At 55.7% G+C, this 21,805-nt stretch overlaps 1 protein-coding gene across 20 annotated transcripts in view; it reads left to right on the top strand.

The window, feature by feature from the left end:
• Positions 1-490: 490 nt before the first annotated feature.
• The window catches only part of LOC116936869 (dynein light chain Tctex-type 5-B-like), a 42,031-nt gene continuing 20,716 nt past the window's right edge, over positions 491-21,805 (top strand). The window contains exons 1-4 of one of the 20 annotated variants that reach the window (XM_076059101.1): positions 5,002-5,171; positions 6,994-7,050; positions 8,654-8,783; positions 15,190-15,281. In XM_076059101.1, the coding sequence (XP_075915216.1) occupies positions 8,656-8,783; positions 15,190-15,281 (220 nt within the window). In that variant the 5' untranslated portion in view covers positions 5,002-5,171; positions 6,994-7,050; positions 8,654-8,655. The other 19 variants (XM_076059103.1, XM_076059091.1, XM_076059084.1 and 16 more) reach the window with 19 other exon arrangements.

Genomic DNA, 21,805 nt, shown 5'->3' with positions numbered 1-21,805 from the left:
ATTTGGAATGACATTTATATTCTTAGTTTTTTCGGTAAAGTCATGTTGAAGAGAAACAACAAAATAACAAAATATATATAAAACAATAAAAAAATTCTCACGACGTTTCGACCATAACTCAAACGGTCAACCAACACACCTGATGATGACCGTTTGAGTTATGGTCGAAACGTCGTGAGAATTTTTTATTGTTTTATATATATTTTGTTATTTTGTTGTTTCTCTTCAACGTGACTTTACCGAAAAAACTAAGAATATGAATTACTGCAGTCACGAAAGCTTTAAATCAAAATGGAATGACATTGTTAGAGAGACAGTCAGATGCGCTAACTGCCCTCAGGGCGTCACTCACGCTTGCTTGAGGCGTCGTGCTAAACAAAAAGATGCCGTGAGGGCGTTTGGCGAAGCCACTTCATGGAGGGGGGGCGTGGCCCCGTTGCCATGGAGACGCGGCGTCTGGTGTTGCTACGCAGCCCAGCGGTCTGGCGGAAGACGGCATCGTCACCACAGCTCACCACTACTCACCACTACTCACCACTACTCACCACCACTCACCACCACTCACCACCACTACTCACCACTACTCACCACCACTCACCACCACTACTCACCACCAGGTAGTCTACTCACTCACCACTACTCACCACCACTCACCACTACTCACTCACCACTCACCACTACTCACCACTACTCACCACCACTCACCACCACTCACCACCAGGTACTCTACTCACTCACCACAGCTCACCACCACTCACCACCACTCACCACTACTCACCACCAGGTACTCTACTCACTCACCACAGCTCACCACTACTCACCACCACTCACCACCACTCACCACCACTCACCACTACTCACCACCAGGTACTCTACTCACTCACCACAGCTCACCACTACTCACCACTACTCACCACCAGGTACTCTACTCACTCACCACAGCTCACCACTACTCACCACTACTCACCACTACTCACCACAGCTCACCACTACTCGCCACCACTCACCACAGCTCACCACTACTCACCACTACTCACCACCACTCACCACTACTCACCACTACTCACCACCACTCACCACTACTCACCACCACTACTCACCACTACTCACCACTACTCACTCACCACTACTCACCACTACTCACCACTACTCACCACAGCTCACCACCACTCACCACTACTCACCACCACTCACCACCACTCACCACTACTCACCACCAGGTACTCTACTCACTCACCACAGCTCACCACTACTCACCACTACTCACCACCAGGTACTCTACTCACTCACCACAGCTCACCACTACTCACCACTACTCACCACTACTCACCACTACTCACCACAGCTCACCACCACTCACCACCACTCACCACCACTCACCACCACTCACCACTACTCACCACCAGGTACTCTACTCACTCACCACAGCTCACCACTACTCACCACTACTCACCACCAGGTACTCTACTCACTCACCACAGCTCACCACTACTCACCACTACTCACCACCACTCAACACTACTCACCACTACTCACCACAGCTCACCACCACTCACCACTACTCACCACTACTCACCACTACTCACCACAGCTCACCACCACTCACCACTACTCACCACTACTCACCACAGCTCACCACCACTCACCACTACTCACCACTACTCACCACCACTCACCACAGCTCACCACTACTCACCACTACTCACCACCACTCACCACTACTCACCACCACTCACCACTACTCACCACTACTCACCACCACTCACCACTACTCACCACAGCTCACCACCACTCACCACCACTCACCACTACTCACCACCACTCACCACCACTCACCACTACTCACCACTACTCACCACCAGGTAGTCTACTCACTCACCACTACTCACCACTACTCACCACTACTCACCACCAGGTACTCTACTCACTCACCACTACTCACCACTACTCACCACTACTCACTCACCACTACTCACCACCACTCACCACAGTTCACCACTACTCACCACTACTCACCACTACTCACCACAGCTCACCACTACTCACCACCACTCACCACCACTCACCACTACTCACCACCACTACTCACCACCAGGTAGTCTACTCACTCACCACTACTCACCACTACTCACCACAGCTCACCACTACTCAAAACTACTCACCACCACTCACCACTACTCACCACCAGGTAGTCTACTCACTCACCACTACTCACCACTACTCACCACAGCTCACCACTACTCACCACCACTCACCACTACTCACCACTACTCACCACCACTCACCACTACTCACCACCACTCACCACTACTCACCACTACTCACCACCAGGTAGTCTACTCACTCACCACTACTCACCACCAGGTACTCTACTTACTCACCACCACTCACCACCACTCACCACTACTCACCACAGCTCACCACTACTCACCACCACTCACCACCACTCACCACTACTCACCACCACTACTCACCACCAGGTAGTCTACTCAGTCACCACTACTCACCACTACTCACCACAGCTCACCACTACTCAAAACTGCTCACCACCACTCACCACTACTCACCACCAGGTAGTCTACTCACTCACCACCACTCACCACTACTCACCACCAGGTAGTTTACTCACTCACCACTACTCACCACTACTCACCACAGCTCACCACTACTCACCACCACTCACCACTACTCACCACTACTCACCACCACTCACCACTACTCACCACCACTCACCACTACTCACCACTACTCACCACCAGGTAGTCTACTCACTCACCACTACTCACCACCAGGTAGTTTACTCACTCACCACTACTCACCACCACTCACCACCACTCACCACTACTCACCACTACTCACCACTACTCACCACCAGGTAGTCTACTTACTCACCACTACTCACCACTACTCACGACCAGGTACTCTACTCACTCACCACTACTCACCACTACTCACCACCAGGTACTCTACTCACTCACCACTACTCACCACCAGGTACTCTCCTCACTCACCACTACTCACCACTACTCACCACCAGGTAGTCTACTCACTCACCACTACTCACCACTACTCACCACAGCTCACCACTACTCCCACCAGGTAGTCTACTCACTCACCACCACTCACCACTACTCACCACTACTCACCACCACTACTCACCACCAGGTAGTCTACTCACTCACCACTACTCACCACCACTCACCACCACTCACCACCAGGTAGTCTACTCACTCACCACTACTCACCACTACTCACCACCGCTACTCACCACCAGGTAGTCTACTCACTCACCACTACTCACCACTACTCACCACCACTCACCACTACTCACCACTACTCACCACCACTCACCACCACTCACCACCAGGTAGTCTACTCACTCACCACCACTCACCACTACTCACCACCAGGTTCTCTACTCACTCACCACTACTCACCACCACTCACCACCAGGTAGTCTACTCACTCACCACCACTCACCACTACTCACCACCAGGTACTCTACTCACTCACCACTACTCACCACTACTCACCACTACTCACCACCACTCACCACTACTCACCACCAGGTACTCTACTCACTCACCACTACTCACCACTACTCACCACTACTCACCACCAGGTACTCTACTCACTCACCACTACTCACCACTACTCACCACCACTCACCACCAGGTACTCTACTCACTCACCACTACTCACCACTACTCACCACACTCACCACTTCTCACCACTACTCACCACTACTCACCACCAGGTACTCTACTCACTCACCACAGCTCACCACTACTCACCACTACTCACCACCACTCACCACTACTCACCACTACTCACCACCACTCACCACTACTCACCACTACTCACCACTACTCACCACAGCTCACCACCACTCACCACTACTCACCACTACTCACCACAGCTCACCACCACTCACCACTACTCACCACTACTCACCACCACTCACCACAGCTCACCACTACTCACCACTACTCACCACTACTCACCACCACTCACCACTACTCACCACCACTCACCACTACTCACCACTACTCACCACCACTCACCACTACTCACCACAGCTCACCACCACTCACCACCACTCACCACTACTCACCACCACTCACCACCACTCACCACCACTCACCACCAGGTAGTCTACTCACTCACCACTACTCACCACTACTCACCACCAGGTACTCTACTCACTCACCACTACTCACCACTACTCACCACTACTCACTCACCACTACTCACCACCACTCACCACAGTTCACCACTACTCACCACTACTCACCACTACTCACTCACCACTACTCACCACTACTCACCACAGCTCACCACTACTCACCACCACTCACCACTACTCACCACAGCTCACCACTACTCACCACCACTCACCACCACTCACCACTACTCACCACCACTACTCACCACCAGGTAGTCTACTCACTCACCACTACTCACCACTACTCACCACAGCTCACCACTACTCAAAACTACTCACCACCACTCACCACTACTCACCACCAGGTAGTCTACTCACTCACCACCACTCACCACTACTCACCACCAGGTAGTTTACTCACTCACCACTACTCACCACTACTCACCACAGCTCACCACTACTCACCACCACTCACCACTACTCACCACTACTCACCACCACTCACCACTACTCACCACCACTCACCACTACTCACCACTACTCACCACCAGGTAGTCTACTCACTCACCACTACTCACCACCAGGTACTCTACTTACTCACCACCACTCACCACCACTCACCACTACTCACCACAGCTCACCACTACTCACCACCACTCACCACCACTCACCACTACTCACCACAGCTCACCACTACTCACCACCACTCACCACTACTCACCACTACTCACCACAGCTCACCACTACTCAAAACTACTCACCACCACTCACCACTACTCACCACCAGGTAGTCTACTCACTCACCACCACTCACCACTACTCACCACCAGGTAGTTTACTCACTCACCACTACTCACCACTACTCACCACAGCTCACCACTACTCACCACCACTCACCACTACTCACCACTACTCACCACCACTCACCACTACTCACCACCACTCACCACTACTCACCACTACTCACCACCAGGTAGTCTACTCACTCACCACTACTCACCACCAGGTAGTTTACTCACTCACCACTACTCACCACCACTCACCACCACTCACCACTACTCACCACTACTCACCACCAGGTAGTCTACTTACTCACCACTACTCACCACTACTCACGACCAGGTACTCTACTCACTCACCACTACTCACCACTACTCACCACTACTCACCACCAGGTACTCTACTCACTCACCACTACTCACCACCAGGTACTCTCCTCACTCACCACTACTCACCACTACTCACCACCAGGTAGTCTACTCACTCACCACTACTCACCACTACTCACCACTACTCACCACAGCTCACCACTACTCCCACCAGGTAGTCTACTCACTCACCACCACTCACCACTACTCACCACTACTCACCACCACTACTCACCACCAGGTAGTCTACTCACTCACCACTACTCACCACCACTCACCACCACTCACCACCAGGTAGTCTACTCACTCACCACTACTCACCACTACTCACCACCACTACTCACCACCAGGTAGTCTACTCACTCACCACTACTCACCACTACTCACCACCACTCACCACCACTCACCACTACTCACCACTACTCACCACCACTCACCACCACTCACCACCAGGTAGTCTACTCACTCACCACCACTCACCACTACTCACCACCAGGTTCTCTACTCACTCACCACTACTCACCACCACTCACCACCAGGTAGTCTACTCACTCACCACCACTCACCACTACTCACCACCAGGTACTCTACTCACTCACCACTACTCACCACTACTCACCACCACTCACCACTACTCACCACCAGGTACTCTACTCACTCACCACTACTCACCACTACTCACCACTACTCACCACCAGGTACTCTACTCACTCACCACTACTCACCACTACTCACCACCACTCACCACCAGGTACTCTACTCACTCACCACTACTCACCACACTCACCACTTCTCACCACTACTCACCACTACTCACCACCAGGTACTCTACTCACTCACCACTACTCACCACAGCTCACCACTACTCACCACAGCTCACCACTACTCACCACCAGGTAGTCTACTCACTCACCACTACTCACCACTACTCACCACACTCACCACTTCTCACCACTACTCACCACCACTCACCACCAGGTACTCTACTCACTCACCACTACTCACCACAGCTCACCACTACTCACCACAGCTCACCACTACTCACCACTACTCACCACCACTCACCACCACTCACCACCAGGTAGTCTACTCACTCACCACCACTCACCACTACTCACCACCAGGTTCTCTACTCACTCACCACTACTCACCACCACTACTCACCACCAGGTAGTCTACTCACTCACCACTACTCACCACTACTCACCACAGCTCACCACCACTCACCACTACTCACCACCAGGTAGTCTACTCACTCACCACTACTCACCACAGCTCACCACTACTCACCACCAGGTAGTCTACTCACTCACCACTACTCACCACTACTCACCACTACTCACCACCAGGTACTCTACTCACTCACCACTACTCACCACTACTCACCACTACTCACCACCAGGTACTCTACTCACTCACCACTACTCACCACTACTCACTACTACTCACCACCAGGTAGTCTACTCACTCACCACTACTCACCACTACTCACCACCAGGTAGTCTACTCCCTCACCACTACTCACCACTACTCACCACCAGGTAGTCTACTCACTCACCACTACTCACCACTACTCACCACTACTCACCACTACTCACCACCAGGTAGACTACTCACTCACCACTACTCACCACTACTCACCACCACTCACCACTACTCACCACTACTCACCACCACTAGGTAGTCTACTCACTCACCACTTGCTACTCACCACTACTCACCACCACTCACCACCAGGTAATCTAGTCACCACCACTCACTCACCACTCACTACTCACCACCACTCACTCACCACTCACCACTCACTCACCACTCACTCACCACTCACTACTCACTTACCACTCACCACAAATTCACCACTCACTACTCACTCACCACTCACTACTCACTCACCACACACTACTCACTCACCACTCACTCACCACTCACTCACCACTCACTACTCACTCACCACACACTACTCACTCACCACTCACTCACCACTCACTCACTCACCACTCACTCACTCACCACTCACTCACTCACCACTCACTACTCACTCACCACACACTACTCACTCACCACTCACTCACCACTCACTACTCACTCACCACACACTACTCACTCACCACTCACTCACCACACACTACTCACTCACTCACCACTCACTCACTCACTCACCACTCACTACTCACTCACCACACACTACTCACTCACCACTCACTCACCACACACTACTCACTCACCACTCACCACTCACTCACCACTCACTCACTACTCACTACTCACTCGCGACTCACTCACCACTCACTCACCACTCACTCACCACTCACCACTCACTCACCACTCACCACTCACTCACTACTCACTACTCACTCGCGACTCACTCACCACTCACTCACCACTCACTGACCACTCACTCACCACTCACCACTCACTTCTCACCAGGTTAACTCCTCACCACGCTGCTGCTGATGATGATGATGTTAATGATGATGTTGCTGATGATGGTGGTGATGTTGATGATGGTGATGTTGCTGATTATGATGACGTTAATGATGATGATGGTGGTGGTGATGATGGTAATGATGAGGATATTGCTGCTGCTGATGATGATGTTGATGATGATGTTGATGGTGGTGATGTTGATGGTGGTGATGTTGATGGTGGTGATGTTGATGGTGGTGATGTTGATGGTGGTGATGTTGATGGTGGTGATGGTGATGTTGATGGTGGTGATGATGATAATGGTGGTGATGCTGATGGTGATGTTGATGGTGGTGATGTTGATGTTAATGATGGTGATGATGATGGTGGTGGTAAGGATGTTGGTGTTGATGGTGGTGATGGTGTTGTTGATGGTGGTGATGTTGATGGTGGTGATGATGATGGTGTGAATGTTGATGGTGGTGATGTTGATATTAATGATGGTGATGATGGTGGTGGTGATGATGATGGTGGTGATGATGGTGTTGATGTTGGTGATGTTGATGGTGGTGATGATGATGGTGACGATGATAGTGATGATGGTGGTGGTGGTGATGGTGGTGATGTTCTTGATGTTGGTGATGTTGAAGGTGGTGATGTTGATATTAATGATCGTGATGATGATGGTGATGATGGTGATGATGGTGGTGGTGATGGTGGTGGTGATGGTGATGATGGTGATGGTGGTGGTGATGGTGGTGGTGATGTTGGTGATGTTGAAGGTGGTGATGTTGATATTAATGATGGTGATGATGGTGGTGATGATGATGGTGATGATGATGGTGATGATGGTGGTGGTGGTGATGGTGGTGATGATGTTGTTGAAGGTGGTGATGTTGATGGTGGTGATGTTGTTGTTGTTGATGTTGTCTAGCGATGTCGGAGCACGTGATGAGAGACAGGGCAGCGAGGCTGCTGAGGAGGCGCGGGAGTTTGTCCTCGTCTACACAGAGCGCGGAGACACGGAGACACGGAGACACGCGGAGAGAGACACGCAACGTGGAGTGAGTGGGACACGCGGGGAGAGAGACACGGGGAGAGAGACACGGAGACACGGAGACACGCGGAGAGAGACACGGGGAGAGAGACACGGAGACACGGAGACACGCGGAGAGAGACACGCAACGTGGAGTGAGTGGGACACGCGGGAAGAGAGACACGCGGGGAGAGACACGGAGACACGGAGACACGCGGGGAGAGACACGCAACGTGGAATGAGTGGGACACGCGGGGAGAGAGACACGGGGAGAGAGACACGGGGAGAGGGACACGGGGAGAGAGACACGGGGAGAGAGACACGGAGACACGGAGACACGCGGAGAGAGACACGCAACGTGGAGTGAGTGGGACACGCGGGGAGAGAGACACGGGGAGAGAGACACGGGGAGAGAGACACGGAGACACGGAGACACGCGGAGAGAGACACGCAACGTGGAGTGAGTGGGACACGCGGGGAGAGAGACACGGGGAGAGAGACACGGGGAGGGAGACACGGGGAGAGACACGGGGAGAGAGACGCGGGGAGACAGACACGGAGACATGCGGGGAGAGAGACAAGGAGACACGCGGGGAGAGAGACACGGGGAGAGAGACACGGGGAGAGAGACACGGGGAGAGAGACACGGAGACACGCGAGGGGAGAGACGCGGGGGGAGAGACACGGGGAGAGAGACGCGGGGAGAGAGACACGGGGGGAGAGACGCGGGGAGAGAGACACGGAGACACGCGCGGGGAGAGACACGGGGAGAGAGACATGGGGAGAGACGCGGGGAGAGAGTAACGGGGAGAGAGACACGGGGGAGAGACACGGGGGGAGAGACGCGGGTGGAGAGACACGGGGGGCAGACACGGGGAGAGAGACACGGAGACACGGGGGGGAGACACGGGGGGAGAGACACGGGGGGGAGACACGGGGGGAGAGACACGGGGGGGAGACACGGGGAGAGAGACACGGAGACACGGGGAGAGAGACATGGGGAGAGAGACATGGGGAGAGACACGGGGAGAGAGACGCGGGGAGAGAGACGCGGGGAGAGACGTGGGGAAAGAGACACGTGGAGAGAGACACGGGGAGAGAGACGCGGGGAGAGAGACGCGGGGGGAGAGACGCGGGGAGAGAGACACGGAGACCGCGCGGGGAGAGACACGGGGAGAGAGACATGGGGAGAGACGCGGGGAGAGAGTAACGGGGAGAGAGACGCGGGGAGAGAGACGCGGGGGGAGAGACGCGGGGAGAGAGACACGGAGACACGCGCGGGGAGAGACACGGGGAGAGAGACATGGGGAGAGACGCGGGGAGAGAGTAACGGGGAGGGAGACACGGGGGAGAGACACGGGGGTGAGACACGGGGGAGAGACACGGGGAGAGAGACACGGGGAGAGAGATACGGGGAGAGAGACACAGGGAGAGAGACACGGGGAGAGAGAAACGTTGAGAGACACGGGGAGAGACACGGGGGGAGAGACGCGGGGAGAGAGACGCGGGGGAAGAGACACGGGGAGAGGCACACGGGGAGAGACACGGGGAGAGAGACACGGGGAGAGAGACACGGGGAGAGAGACACGGGGAGAGAGACACGGGGAGAGAGACACGGAGACACGCGAGGGGAGAGACGCGGGGGGAGAGACACGGGGAGAGAGACGCGGGGAGAGAGACGCGGGGGGAGAGACGCGGGGAGAGAGACACGGAGACACGCGCGGGGAGAGACACGGGGAGAGAGACATGGGGAGAGACGCGGGGAGAGAGTAACGGGGAGAGAGACACGGGGGAGAGACACGGGGAGAGAGACACGGGGAGAGAGACACGGGGAGAGAGACACGGAGACACGGGGAGAGAGACACTGGGAGAGAGACACGGGGAGAGACGCGGGGAGAGAGAGAAACGGGGAGAGAGACACGGGGGAGAGACACGGGGGAGAGACACGGGGGGGAGACACGGGGAGAGACACGGGTAGAGAGACACGGGGAGAGACACGGGAGAGAGACACGGGGGGAGAGACACGGGGAGAGAGACACGGGGGGTGAGACACGGGGGAGAGACACGGGGGGAGAGACACGGGGGGAGAGACACGGGGGGGAGACACGGGGAGAGAGACGCGGGGAGGGAGACGCGGGGAGAGAGACACGGAGACACGGGGAGAGAGACACGGGGAGAGAGACACGGGGAGAGACACGGGGAGAGAGACACGAGGGGAGAGACGCGGGTGGAGAGACACGGGGGGCAGACACGGGGAGAGAGACACGGAGACACGGGGGAGAGGTCACAGGGGGGAGACACGGGGGGAGAGACACGGGGGGGAGACACGGGGGGAGAGACACGGGGGGGAGACACGGGGAGAGAGACACGGAGACACGGGGAGAGAGACATGGGGAGAGAGACACGGGGAGAGACACGGGGAGAGAGACGTGGGGAGAGAGACGCGGGGAGAGACACGGGGAAAGAGACACGTGGAGAGAGACACGGGGAGAGAGAGACACGGGGGGAGAGACACGGGAGAGAGACACGGGGGGAGAGACACGGGGAGAGAGACGCGGGGGGAGAGACACGGGAGGAGAGACATGGGGAGAGAGACGCGGGGAGAGATACACGGAGAAACGGGGAGAGCGACACGGGGAGAGAGACGCGGGGAGAGAGACGCGGGGAGAGAGACACGGAGAAACGGGGAGAGAGACACGGGGAGAGAGACGCGGGGAGAGAGACGCGGGGAGAGAGACACGGAGAAACGGGGAGAGAGACGCGGGGAGAGAGAGACGCGGGGAGAGAGACATGGGGAGAGAGACGCGGGGAGAGACGCAGGGAGAGAGACATGGGGAGAGAGACACGGAGACACGGGGAGAGAGAGACGGGGAGGGGAGACACGGAGACACAGGGAGAGAGAGACGGGGAGAGACACGGGGAGAGAGACACGGGGAGAGACACGGGGAGAGAGTAACGGGGAGAGAGACGCGGGGAGAGAGACGCGGGGGGAGAGACGCGGGGAGAGAGACACGGAGACACGCGCGGGGAGAGACACGGGGAGAGAGACATGGGGAGAGACGCGGGGAGAGAGTAACGGGGAGGGAGACACGGGGGAGAGACACGGGGGTGAGACACGGGGGAGAGACACGGGGAGAGAGACACGGGGAGAGAGATACGGGGAGAGAGACACAGGGAGAGAGACACGGGGAGAGAGAAACGGGGAGAGACACGGGGAGAGACACGGGGGGAGAGACGCGGGGAGAGAGACGCGGGGGAAGAGACACGGGGAGAGGCACACGGGGAGAGACACGGGGAGAGAGACACGGGGAGAGAGACACGGGGAGAGAGACACGGGGAGAGAGACACGGGGAGAGAGACACGGAGACACGCGAGGGGAGAGACGCGGGGGGAGAGACACGGGGAGAGAGACGCGGGGAGAGAGACGCGGGGGGAGAGACGCGGGGAGAGAGACACGGAGACACGCGCGGGGAGAGACACGGGGAGAGAGACATGGGGAGAGACGCGGGGAGAGAGTAACGGGGAGAGAGACACGGGGGAGAGACACGGGGAGAGAGACACGGGGAGAGAGACACGGGGAGAGAGACACGGAGACACGGGGAGAGAGACACTGGGAGAGAGACACGGGGAGAGACGCGGGGAGAGAGAGAAACGGGGAGAGAGACACGGGGGAGAGACACGGGGGAGAGACACGGGGGGGAGACACGGGGAGAGACACGGGTAGAGAGACACGGGGAGAGACACGGGAGAGAGACACGGGGGGAGAGACACGGGGAGAGAGACACGGGGGGTGAGACACGGGGGAGAGACACGGGGGGAGAGACACGGGGGGAGAGACACGGGGGGGAGACACGGGGAGAGAGACGCGGGGAGGGAGACGCGGGGAGAGAGACACGGAGACACGGGGAGAGAGACACGGGGAGAGAGACACGGGGAGAGACACGGGGAGAGAGACACGAGGGGAGAGACGCGGGTGGAGAGACACGGGGGGCAGACACGGGGAGAGAGACACGGAGACACGGGGGAGAGGTCACAGGGGGGAGACACGGGGGGAGAGACACGGGGGGGAGACACGGGGGGAGAGACACGGGGGGGAGACACGGGGAGAGAGACACGGAGACACGGGGAGAGAGACATGGGGAGAGAGACACGGGGAGAGACACGGGGAGAGAGACGTGGGGAGAGAGACGCGGGGAGAGACACGGGGAAAGAGACACGTGGAGAGAGACACGGGGAGAGAGAGACACGGGGGGAGAGACACGGGAGAGAGACACGGGGGGAGAGACACGGGGAGAGAGACGCGGGGGGAGAGACACGGGAGGAGAGACATGGGGAGAGAGACGCGGGGAGAGATACACGGAGAAACGGGGAGAGCGACACGGGGAGAGAGACGCGGGGAGAGAGACGCGGGGAGAGAGACACGGAGAAACGGGGAGAGAGACACGGGGAGAGAGACGCGGGGAGAGAGACGCGGGGAGAGAGACACGGAGAAACGGGGAGAGAGACGCGGGGAGAGAGAGACGCGGGGAGAGAGACATGGGGAGAGAGACGCGGGGAGAGACGCAGGGAGAGAGACATGGGGAGAGAGACACGGAGACACGGGGAGAGAGAGACGGGGAGGGGAGACACGGAGACACAGGGAGAGAGAGACGGGGAGAGACACGGGGAGAGAGACACGGGGAGAGACACGGGAGAGAGACACGGGGGGAGAGACATGGGGAGAGAGACACGGGGGGTGAGACACGGGGGAGAGACACGGGGGGAGAGACACGGGGGGAGAGACACGGGGGGGAGACACGGGGAGAGAGACGCGGGGAGGGAGACGCGGGGAGAGAGACACGGAGACACGGGGAGAGAGACACGGGGAGAGAGACACGGGGAGAGACACGGGGAGAGAGACACGGGGGGAGTGACGTGGGTGGAGAGACACGGGGGGCAGACACGGGGAGAGAGACACGGAGACACGGGGGGGAGACACGGGGGGAGAGACACGGGGGGGAGACACGGGGGGAGAGACACGGGGGGGAGACACGGGGAGAGAGACACGGAGACACGGGGAGAGAGACATGGGGAGAGAGACACGGGGAGAGACATGGGGAGAGAGACGCGGGGAGAGAGACGCGGGGAGAGACACGGGGAAAGAGACACGTGGAGAGAGACACGGGGAGAGAGAGACACGGGGGGAGAGACACGGGAGAGAGACACGGGGGGAGAGACACGGGGAGAGAGACGCAGGGGGAGAAACACGGGAGGAGAGACATGGGGAGAGAGACGCGGGGAGAGAGACACGGAGAAACGGGGAGAGAGACACGGGGAGAGAGACGCGGGGAGAGAGACGCGGGGAGAGAGACACAGAGAAACGGGGAGAGAGACACGGGGAGAGAGACGCGGGGAGAGAGACGCGGGGAGAGAGACACAGAGAAACGGGGAGAGAGACGCGGGGAGAGAGAGACGCGGGGAGAGAGACATGGGGAGAGAGACGCGGGGAGAGACGCAAGGAGAGAGACATGGGGAGAGAGACACGGAGACACGGGGAGAGAGACGCGGGGAGAGAGAGACGGGGAGAGAGACACGGGGAGACGCGGGGAGAGAGACACACAGAGAGAGACACAGAGAGATACACAAAGACACAGAGAGAGAGACACACAGAGACACAGAGACACACAGAGAGAGACACACAGACAGACAGAGAGAGACACACAGAGACAGACAGAGACACACAGATAGACACACAGAGAGAGACACACAGAGAGAGACACACAGAGACACACAGAGCGAGACACACAGAGACACACAGAGAGAGACACACAGAGACACACAGAGAGACACACAGAGACCCACAGAGACACACAGAGAGAGACACACAGAGACACAGAGAGACACACACATAGACACACAGAGACACACACAGAGACCCACAGAGACACACAGAGAGAGACACACAGAGACACACAGAGAGACACACACAGAGACACACAGAGACACACACAGAGACACACAGAGACACACACAGAGACACACAGAGACACAGAGAGACACACACATAGACACACAGAGACACACACAGAGACACACACAGAGACACACACATAGACACACAGAGACACACACAGAGACACACAGAGACACACACATAGACACACAGAGACACACAGAGAGAGACACACAGAGACACACACATAGACACACAGAGACACACACAGAGACACACACATAGACACACAGAGACACACACATAGACACACAGAGACACAAACAGAGACCCACAGAGACACACAGAGAGAGACACACAGAGACACACACATAGACACACAGAGACACACACAGAGACACACACATAGACACACAGAGAGAGAATCAATGAGAAAGGCTACACAACCTCTTGTGACATTGCTGCTGATGCTGCTGCTGCTGCTGCTCGTGTTGGACTGTAGTTCTATGAGCACCGTCTCGTACATGGACGAGCCGGGTTGCCATGACGATTCGAGCCGCAGCCACATTCAGCTGGAGAACACCTACCACCTGGGTACCATCACACACACACACCTACCACCTGGGTACCATCATACACACACACACACCTACCACCTGGGTACCATCATACACACACCTACCACCTGGGTACCATCACACACACACCTACCACCTGGGTACCATCATACACACACACACCTACCACCTGGGTACCATCACACACACACACCTACCACCTGGGTACCATCACACACACACCTACCACCTGGGTACCATCACACACACCTACCACCTGGGTACCATCATACACACACCTACCACCTGGGTACCATCATACACACACCTACCACCTGGGTACCATCACACACACACACACACCTACCACCTGGGTACCCTCACACACACACACCTACCACCTGGGTACCATCACACACACACCTACCACCTGGGTACCATCATACACACACCTACCACCTGGGTACCATCATACACACACCTACCACCTGGGTACCATCACACACACACCTACCACCTGGGTACCATCACACACACACACCTACCACCTGGGTACCATCATACACACACACCTACCACCTGGGTACCATCACACACACACACCTACCACCTGGGTACAATCACACACACACACCTACCACCTGGGTACCATCATACACACACCTACCACCTGGGTACCATCATACACACACACCTACCACCTGGGTACCATCACACACACACCTACCACCCGGGTACCATCACACACGCACCTACCACCTGGGTACCATCACACACACACCTACCACCTGGGTACCATCATACACACACCTACCACCTGGGTACCATCACACACACACACACCTACCACCTGGGTACCATCACACACACACCTACCACCTGGGTACCATCACACACACACCTACCACCTGGGTACCATCATACACACACCTACCACCTGGGTACCATCATACACACACCTACCACCTTGGTACCATCACACACACACACCTACCACCTGGGTACCATCATACACACACCTACCACCTGGGTACCATCATACACACACACCTACCACCTGGGTACCATCATACACACACCTACCACCTGGGTACCATCATACACACACCTACCAGCTGGGTACCATCACACACACACCTACCACCTGGGTACCATCATACACACACCTACCACCTGGGTACCATCATACACACACCTACCACCTGGGTACCATCATACACACACCTACCACCTGGGTACCATCATACACACACCTACCACCTGGTTACCATCATACACACACCTACCACCTGGGTACCATAATACACACTCACCTACCACCTGGGTACCATCATACACACACCTACCACCTGGGTACCATCATACACACACCTACCACCTGGGTACCATCATACACACACCTACCACCTGGGTACCATCATACACACACCTACCACCTGGGTACCATCATACACACACCTACCACCTGGGTACCATCATACACACACCTACCACCTGGGTACCATCATACACACACCTACCACCTGGGTACCATCACACACACACACCTACCACCTGGGTACCATCATACACACACCTACCACCTGGGTACCATCATACACACACCTACCACCTGGGTACCATCATACACACACCTACCACCTGGGTACCATCATACACACACCTACCACCTGGGTACCATCATACACACACCTACCACCTGGGTACCATCATACACACACCTACCACCTGGGTACCATCACACACACACACCTACCACCTGGGTACCATCATACACACACCTACCACCTGGGTACCATCATACACACACCTACCACCTGGGTACCATCATACACACACCTACCACCTGGGTACCATCATACACACACCTACCACCTGGGTACCATCATACACACACCTACCAACTGGGTACCATCACACACACACACCTACCACCTGGGTACCATCATACACACACCTACCACCTGGGTACCATCATACACACACCTACCACCTGGGTACCATCACACACACACACCTACCACCTGGGTACCATCATACACACACCTACCACCTGGGTACCATCATACACACACCTACCACCTGGGTACCATCATACACACACCTACCACCTGGGTACCATCATACACACACCTACCACCTGGGTACCATCATACACACACCTACCAACTGGGTACCATCACACACACACACCTACCACCTGGGTACCATCATACACACACACACACCTACCACCTGGGTACCATCATACACACACCTACCCCCTGGGTACCATCACACACACACACCTACCACCTGGGTACCATCATACACACACCTACCACCTGGGTACCATCACACACACACCCCTACCACCTGGGTACCATCATACACACACACCTACCACCTGGGTACCATCATACACACACACCTACCAGCTGGGTACCATCATACACACACACACCTACCACCTGGGTACCATCATACACACACCTACCACCTGGGTACCATCATACACACACACACACCTACCTCCTGGGTACCATCATACACACACCTACCCCCTGGGTACCATCACACACACCTACCACCTGGGTACCATCACACACACACACACACCTACCACCTGGGTACCATCATACACACACCTACCACCTGGGTACCATCACACACACACCTACCACCTGGGTACCATCACACACACACCTACCACCTGGGTACCATCATACACACACCTACCACCTGGGTACCATCACACACACACACCTACCACCTGGGTACCATCATACACACACCTACCACCTGGGTACCATCACACACACCTACCACCTGGGTACCATCACACACACACCTACCACCCGGGTACCATCACACACACACCTACCACCTGGGTACCATCACATACACACCTACCACCTGGGTACCATCATACACACACCTACCACCTGGGTACCATCACACACACACACACCTACCACCTGGGTACCATCACACACACACCTACCACCTGGGTACCATCACACACACACCTACCACCTGGGTACCATCATACACACACCTACCACCTGGGTACCATCATACACACACCTACCACCTGGGTACCATCACACACACACACCTACCACCTGGGTACCATCATACACACACCTACCACCTGGGTACCATCATACACACACACACCTACCACCTGGGTACCATCATACACACACCTACCACCTGGGTACCATCATACACACACCTACCACCTGGGTACCATCATACACACACCTACCACCTGGGTACCATCATACACACACCTACCACCTGGGTACCATCATACACACACCTACCACCTGGGTACCATCACACACACACACCTACCACCTGGGTACCATCATACACACACCTACCACCTGGGTACCATCATACACACACCTACCACCTGGGTACCATCATACACACACCTACCACCTGGGTACCATCATACACACACCTACCACCTGGGTACCATCATACACACACCTACCACCTGGGTACCATCATACACACACCTACCACCTGGGTACCATCACACACACACACCTACCACCTGGGTACCATCATACACACACCTACCACCTGGGTACCATCATACACACACCTACCACCTGGGTACCATCATACACACACCTACCACCTGGGTACCATCATACACACACCTACCACCTGGGTACCATCATACACACACCTACCAACTGGGTACCATCACACACACACACCTACCACCTGGGTACCATCATACACACACACACACCTACCACCTGGGTACCATCATACACACACCTACCCCCTGGGTACCATCACACACACACCTACCACCTGGGTACCATCATACACACACCTACCACCTGGGTACCATCACACACACACCCCTACCACCTGGGTACCATCATACACACACACCTACCACCTGGGTACCATCATACACACACACCTACCAGCTGGGTACCATCATACACACACACACCTACCACCTGGGTACCATCATACACACACCTACCACCTGGGTACCATCATACACACACACACACCTACCACCTGGGTACCATCATACACACACCTACCCCCTGGGTACCATCACACACACCTACCACCTGGGTACCATCACACACACACACACACCTACCACCTGGGTACCATCATACACACACCTACCACCTGGGTACCATCACACACACACCTACCACCTGGGTACCATCACACACACACCTACCACCTGGGTACCATCATACACACACCTACCACCTGGGTACCATCACACACACACACCTACCACCTGGGTACCATCATACACACACCTACCACCTGGGTACCATCACACACACCTACCACCTGGGTACCATCACACACACACCTACCACCCGGGTACCATCACACACACACCTACCACCTGGGTACCATCACATACACACCTACCACCTGGGTACCATCATACACACACCTACCACCTGGGTACCATCACACACACACCTACCACCTGGGTACCATCACACACACACCTACCACCTGGGTACCATCACACACACACCTACCACCTGGGTACCATCATACACACACCTACCACCTGGGTACCATCATACACACACCTACCACCTGGGTACCATCACACACACACACCTACCACCTGGGTACCATCATACACACACCTACCACCTGGGTACCATCATACACACACACACCTACCACCTGGGTACCATCATACACACACCTACCACCTGGGTACCATCATACACACACCTACCAGCTGGGTACCATCACACACACACCTACCACCTGGGTACCATCATACACACACCTACCACCTGGGTACCATCATACACACACCTACCACCTGGGTACCATCATACACACACTTACCACCTGGGTACCATCATACACACACCTACCACCTGGGCACCATCATACACACACCTACCACCTGGGTACCATCATACACACACATCTACCACCTGGGTACCATCATACACACACCTACCACCTGGATACCATCATACACACACCTACCACCTGGGTACCATCATACACACACCTACCACCTGGGTACCATCATACACACACCTACCACCTGGGTACCATCATACACACACCTACCACCTGGGTACCATCATACACACACCTACCACCTGGGTACCATCATACACACACCTACCACCTGGGTACCATCACACACACACCTACCACCTGGGTACCATCATACACACACCTACCACCTGGGTACCATCATACACACACCTACCACCTGGGTACCATCATACACACACCTACCACCTGGGTACCATCATACACACACCTACCACCTGGGTACCATCACACACACACACCTACCACCTGGGTACCATCACACACACACACACCTACCACCTGGGTACCATCATACACACACACCTACCACCTGGGTACCATCACACACACACACCTACCACCTGGGTACCATCACACACACACACCTACCACCTGGGTACCATCATACACACACCTACCACCTGGGTACCATCATACACACACACCTACCACCTGGGTACCATCACACACACACCTACCACCCGGGTACCATCACACACACACCTACCACCTGGGTACCATCACACACACACCTACCACCTGGGTACCATCATACACACACCTACCACCTGGGTACCATTACACACACACACCTACCACCTGGGTACCATCACACACACACCTACAACCTGGGTACCATCACACACACACCTACCACCTGGGTACCATCATACACACACCTACCACCTGGGTACCATCATACACACACCTACCACCTTGGTACCATCACACACACACACCTACCACCTGGGTACCATCATACACACACCTACCACCTGGGTACCATCATACACACACACCTACCACCTGGGTACCATCATACACACACCTACCACCTGGGTACCATCATACACACACCTACCAGCTGGGTACCATCACACACACACCTACCACCTGGGTACCATCATACACACACCTACCACCTGGGTACCATCATACACACACCTACCACCTGGGTACCATCATACACACACCTACCACCTGGGTACCATCATACACACACCTACCACCTGGGTACCATCATACACACACCTACCACCTGGGTACCATCATACACACACCTACCACCTGGGTACCATCATACACACACCTACCACCTGGGTACCATCATACACACACACCTACCACCTGGGTACCATCATACACACACCTACCACCTGGGTACCATCATACACACACCTACCACCTGGGTACCATCATACACACACCTACCACCTGGGTACCATCATACACACACCTACCACCTGGGTACCATCACACACACACACACCTACCACCTGGGTACCATCATACACACACACCTACCACCTGGGTACCATCACACACACACACACCTACCACCTGGGTACAATCACACACACACACCTACCACCTGGGTACCATCATACACACACCTACCACCTGGGTACCATCATACACACACACCTACCACCTGGGTACCATCACACACACACCTACCACCCGGGTACCATCACACACACACCTACCACCTGGGTACCATCA

The sequence above is a fragment of the Petromyzon marinus genome (assembly GCF_048934315.1).
Source record: "Petromyzon marinus isolate PM22_M1 ecotype Great Lakes invasive population chromosome 84 unlocalized genomic scaffold, UKy_Petmar_22M1.pri1.0 chr84_unloc.2, whole genome shotgun sequence".
NCBI lineage: Eukaryota > Metazoa > Chordata > Hyperoartia > Petromyzontiformes > Petromyzontidae > Petromyzon > Petromyzon marinus.
This window is presented reverse-complemented; position numbering and strand designations above follow the sequence as displayed.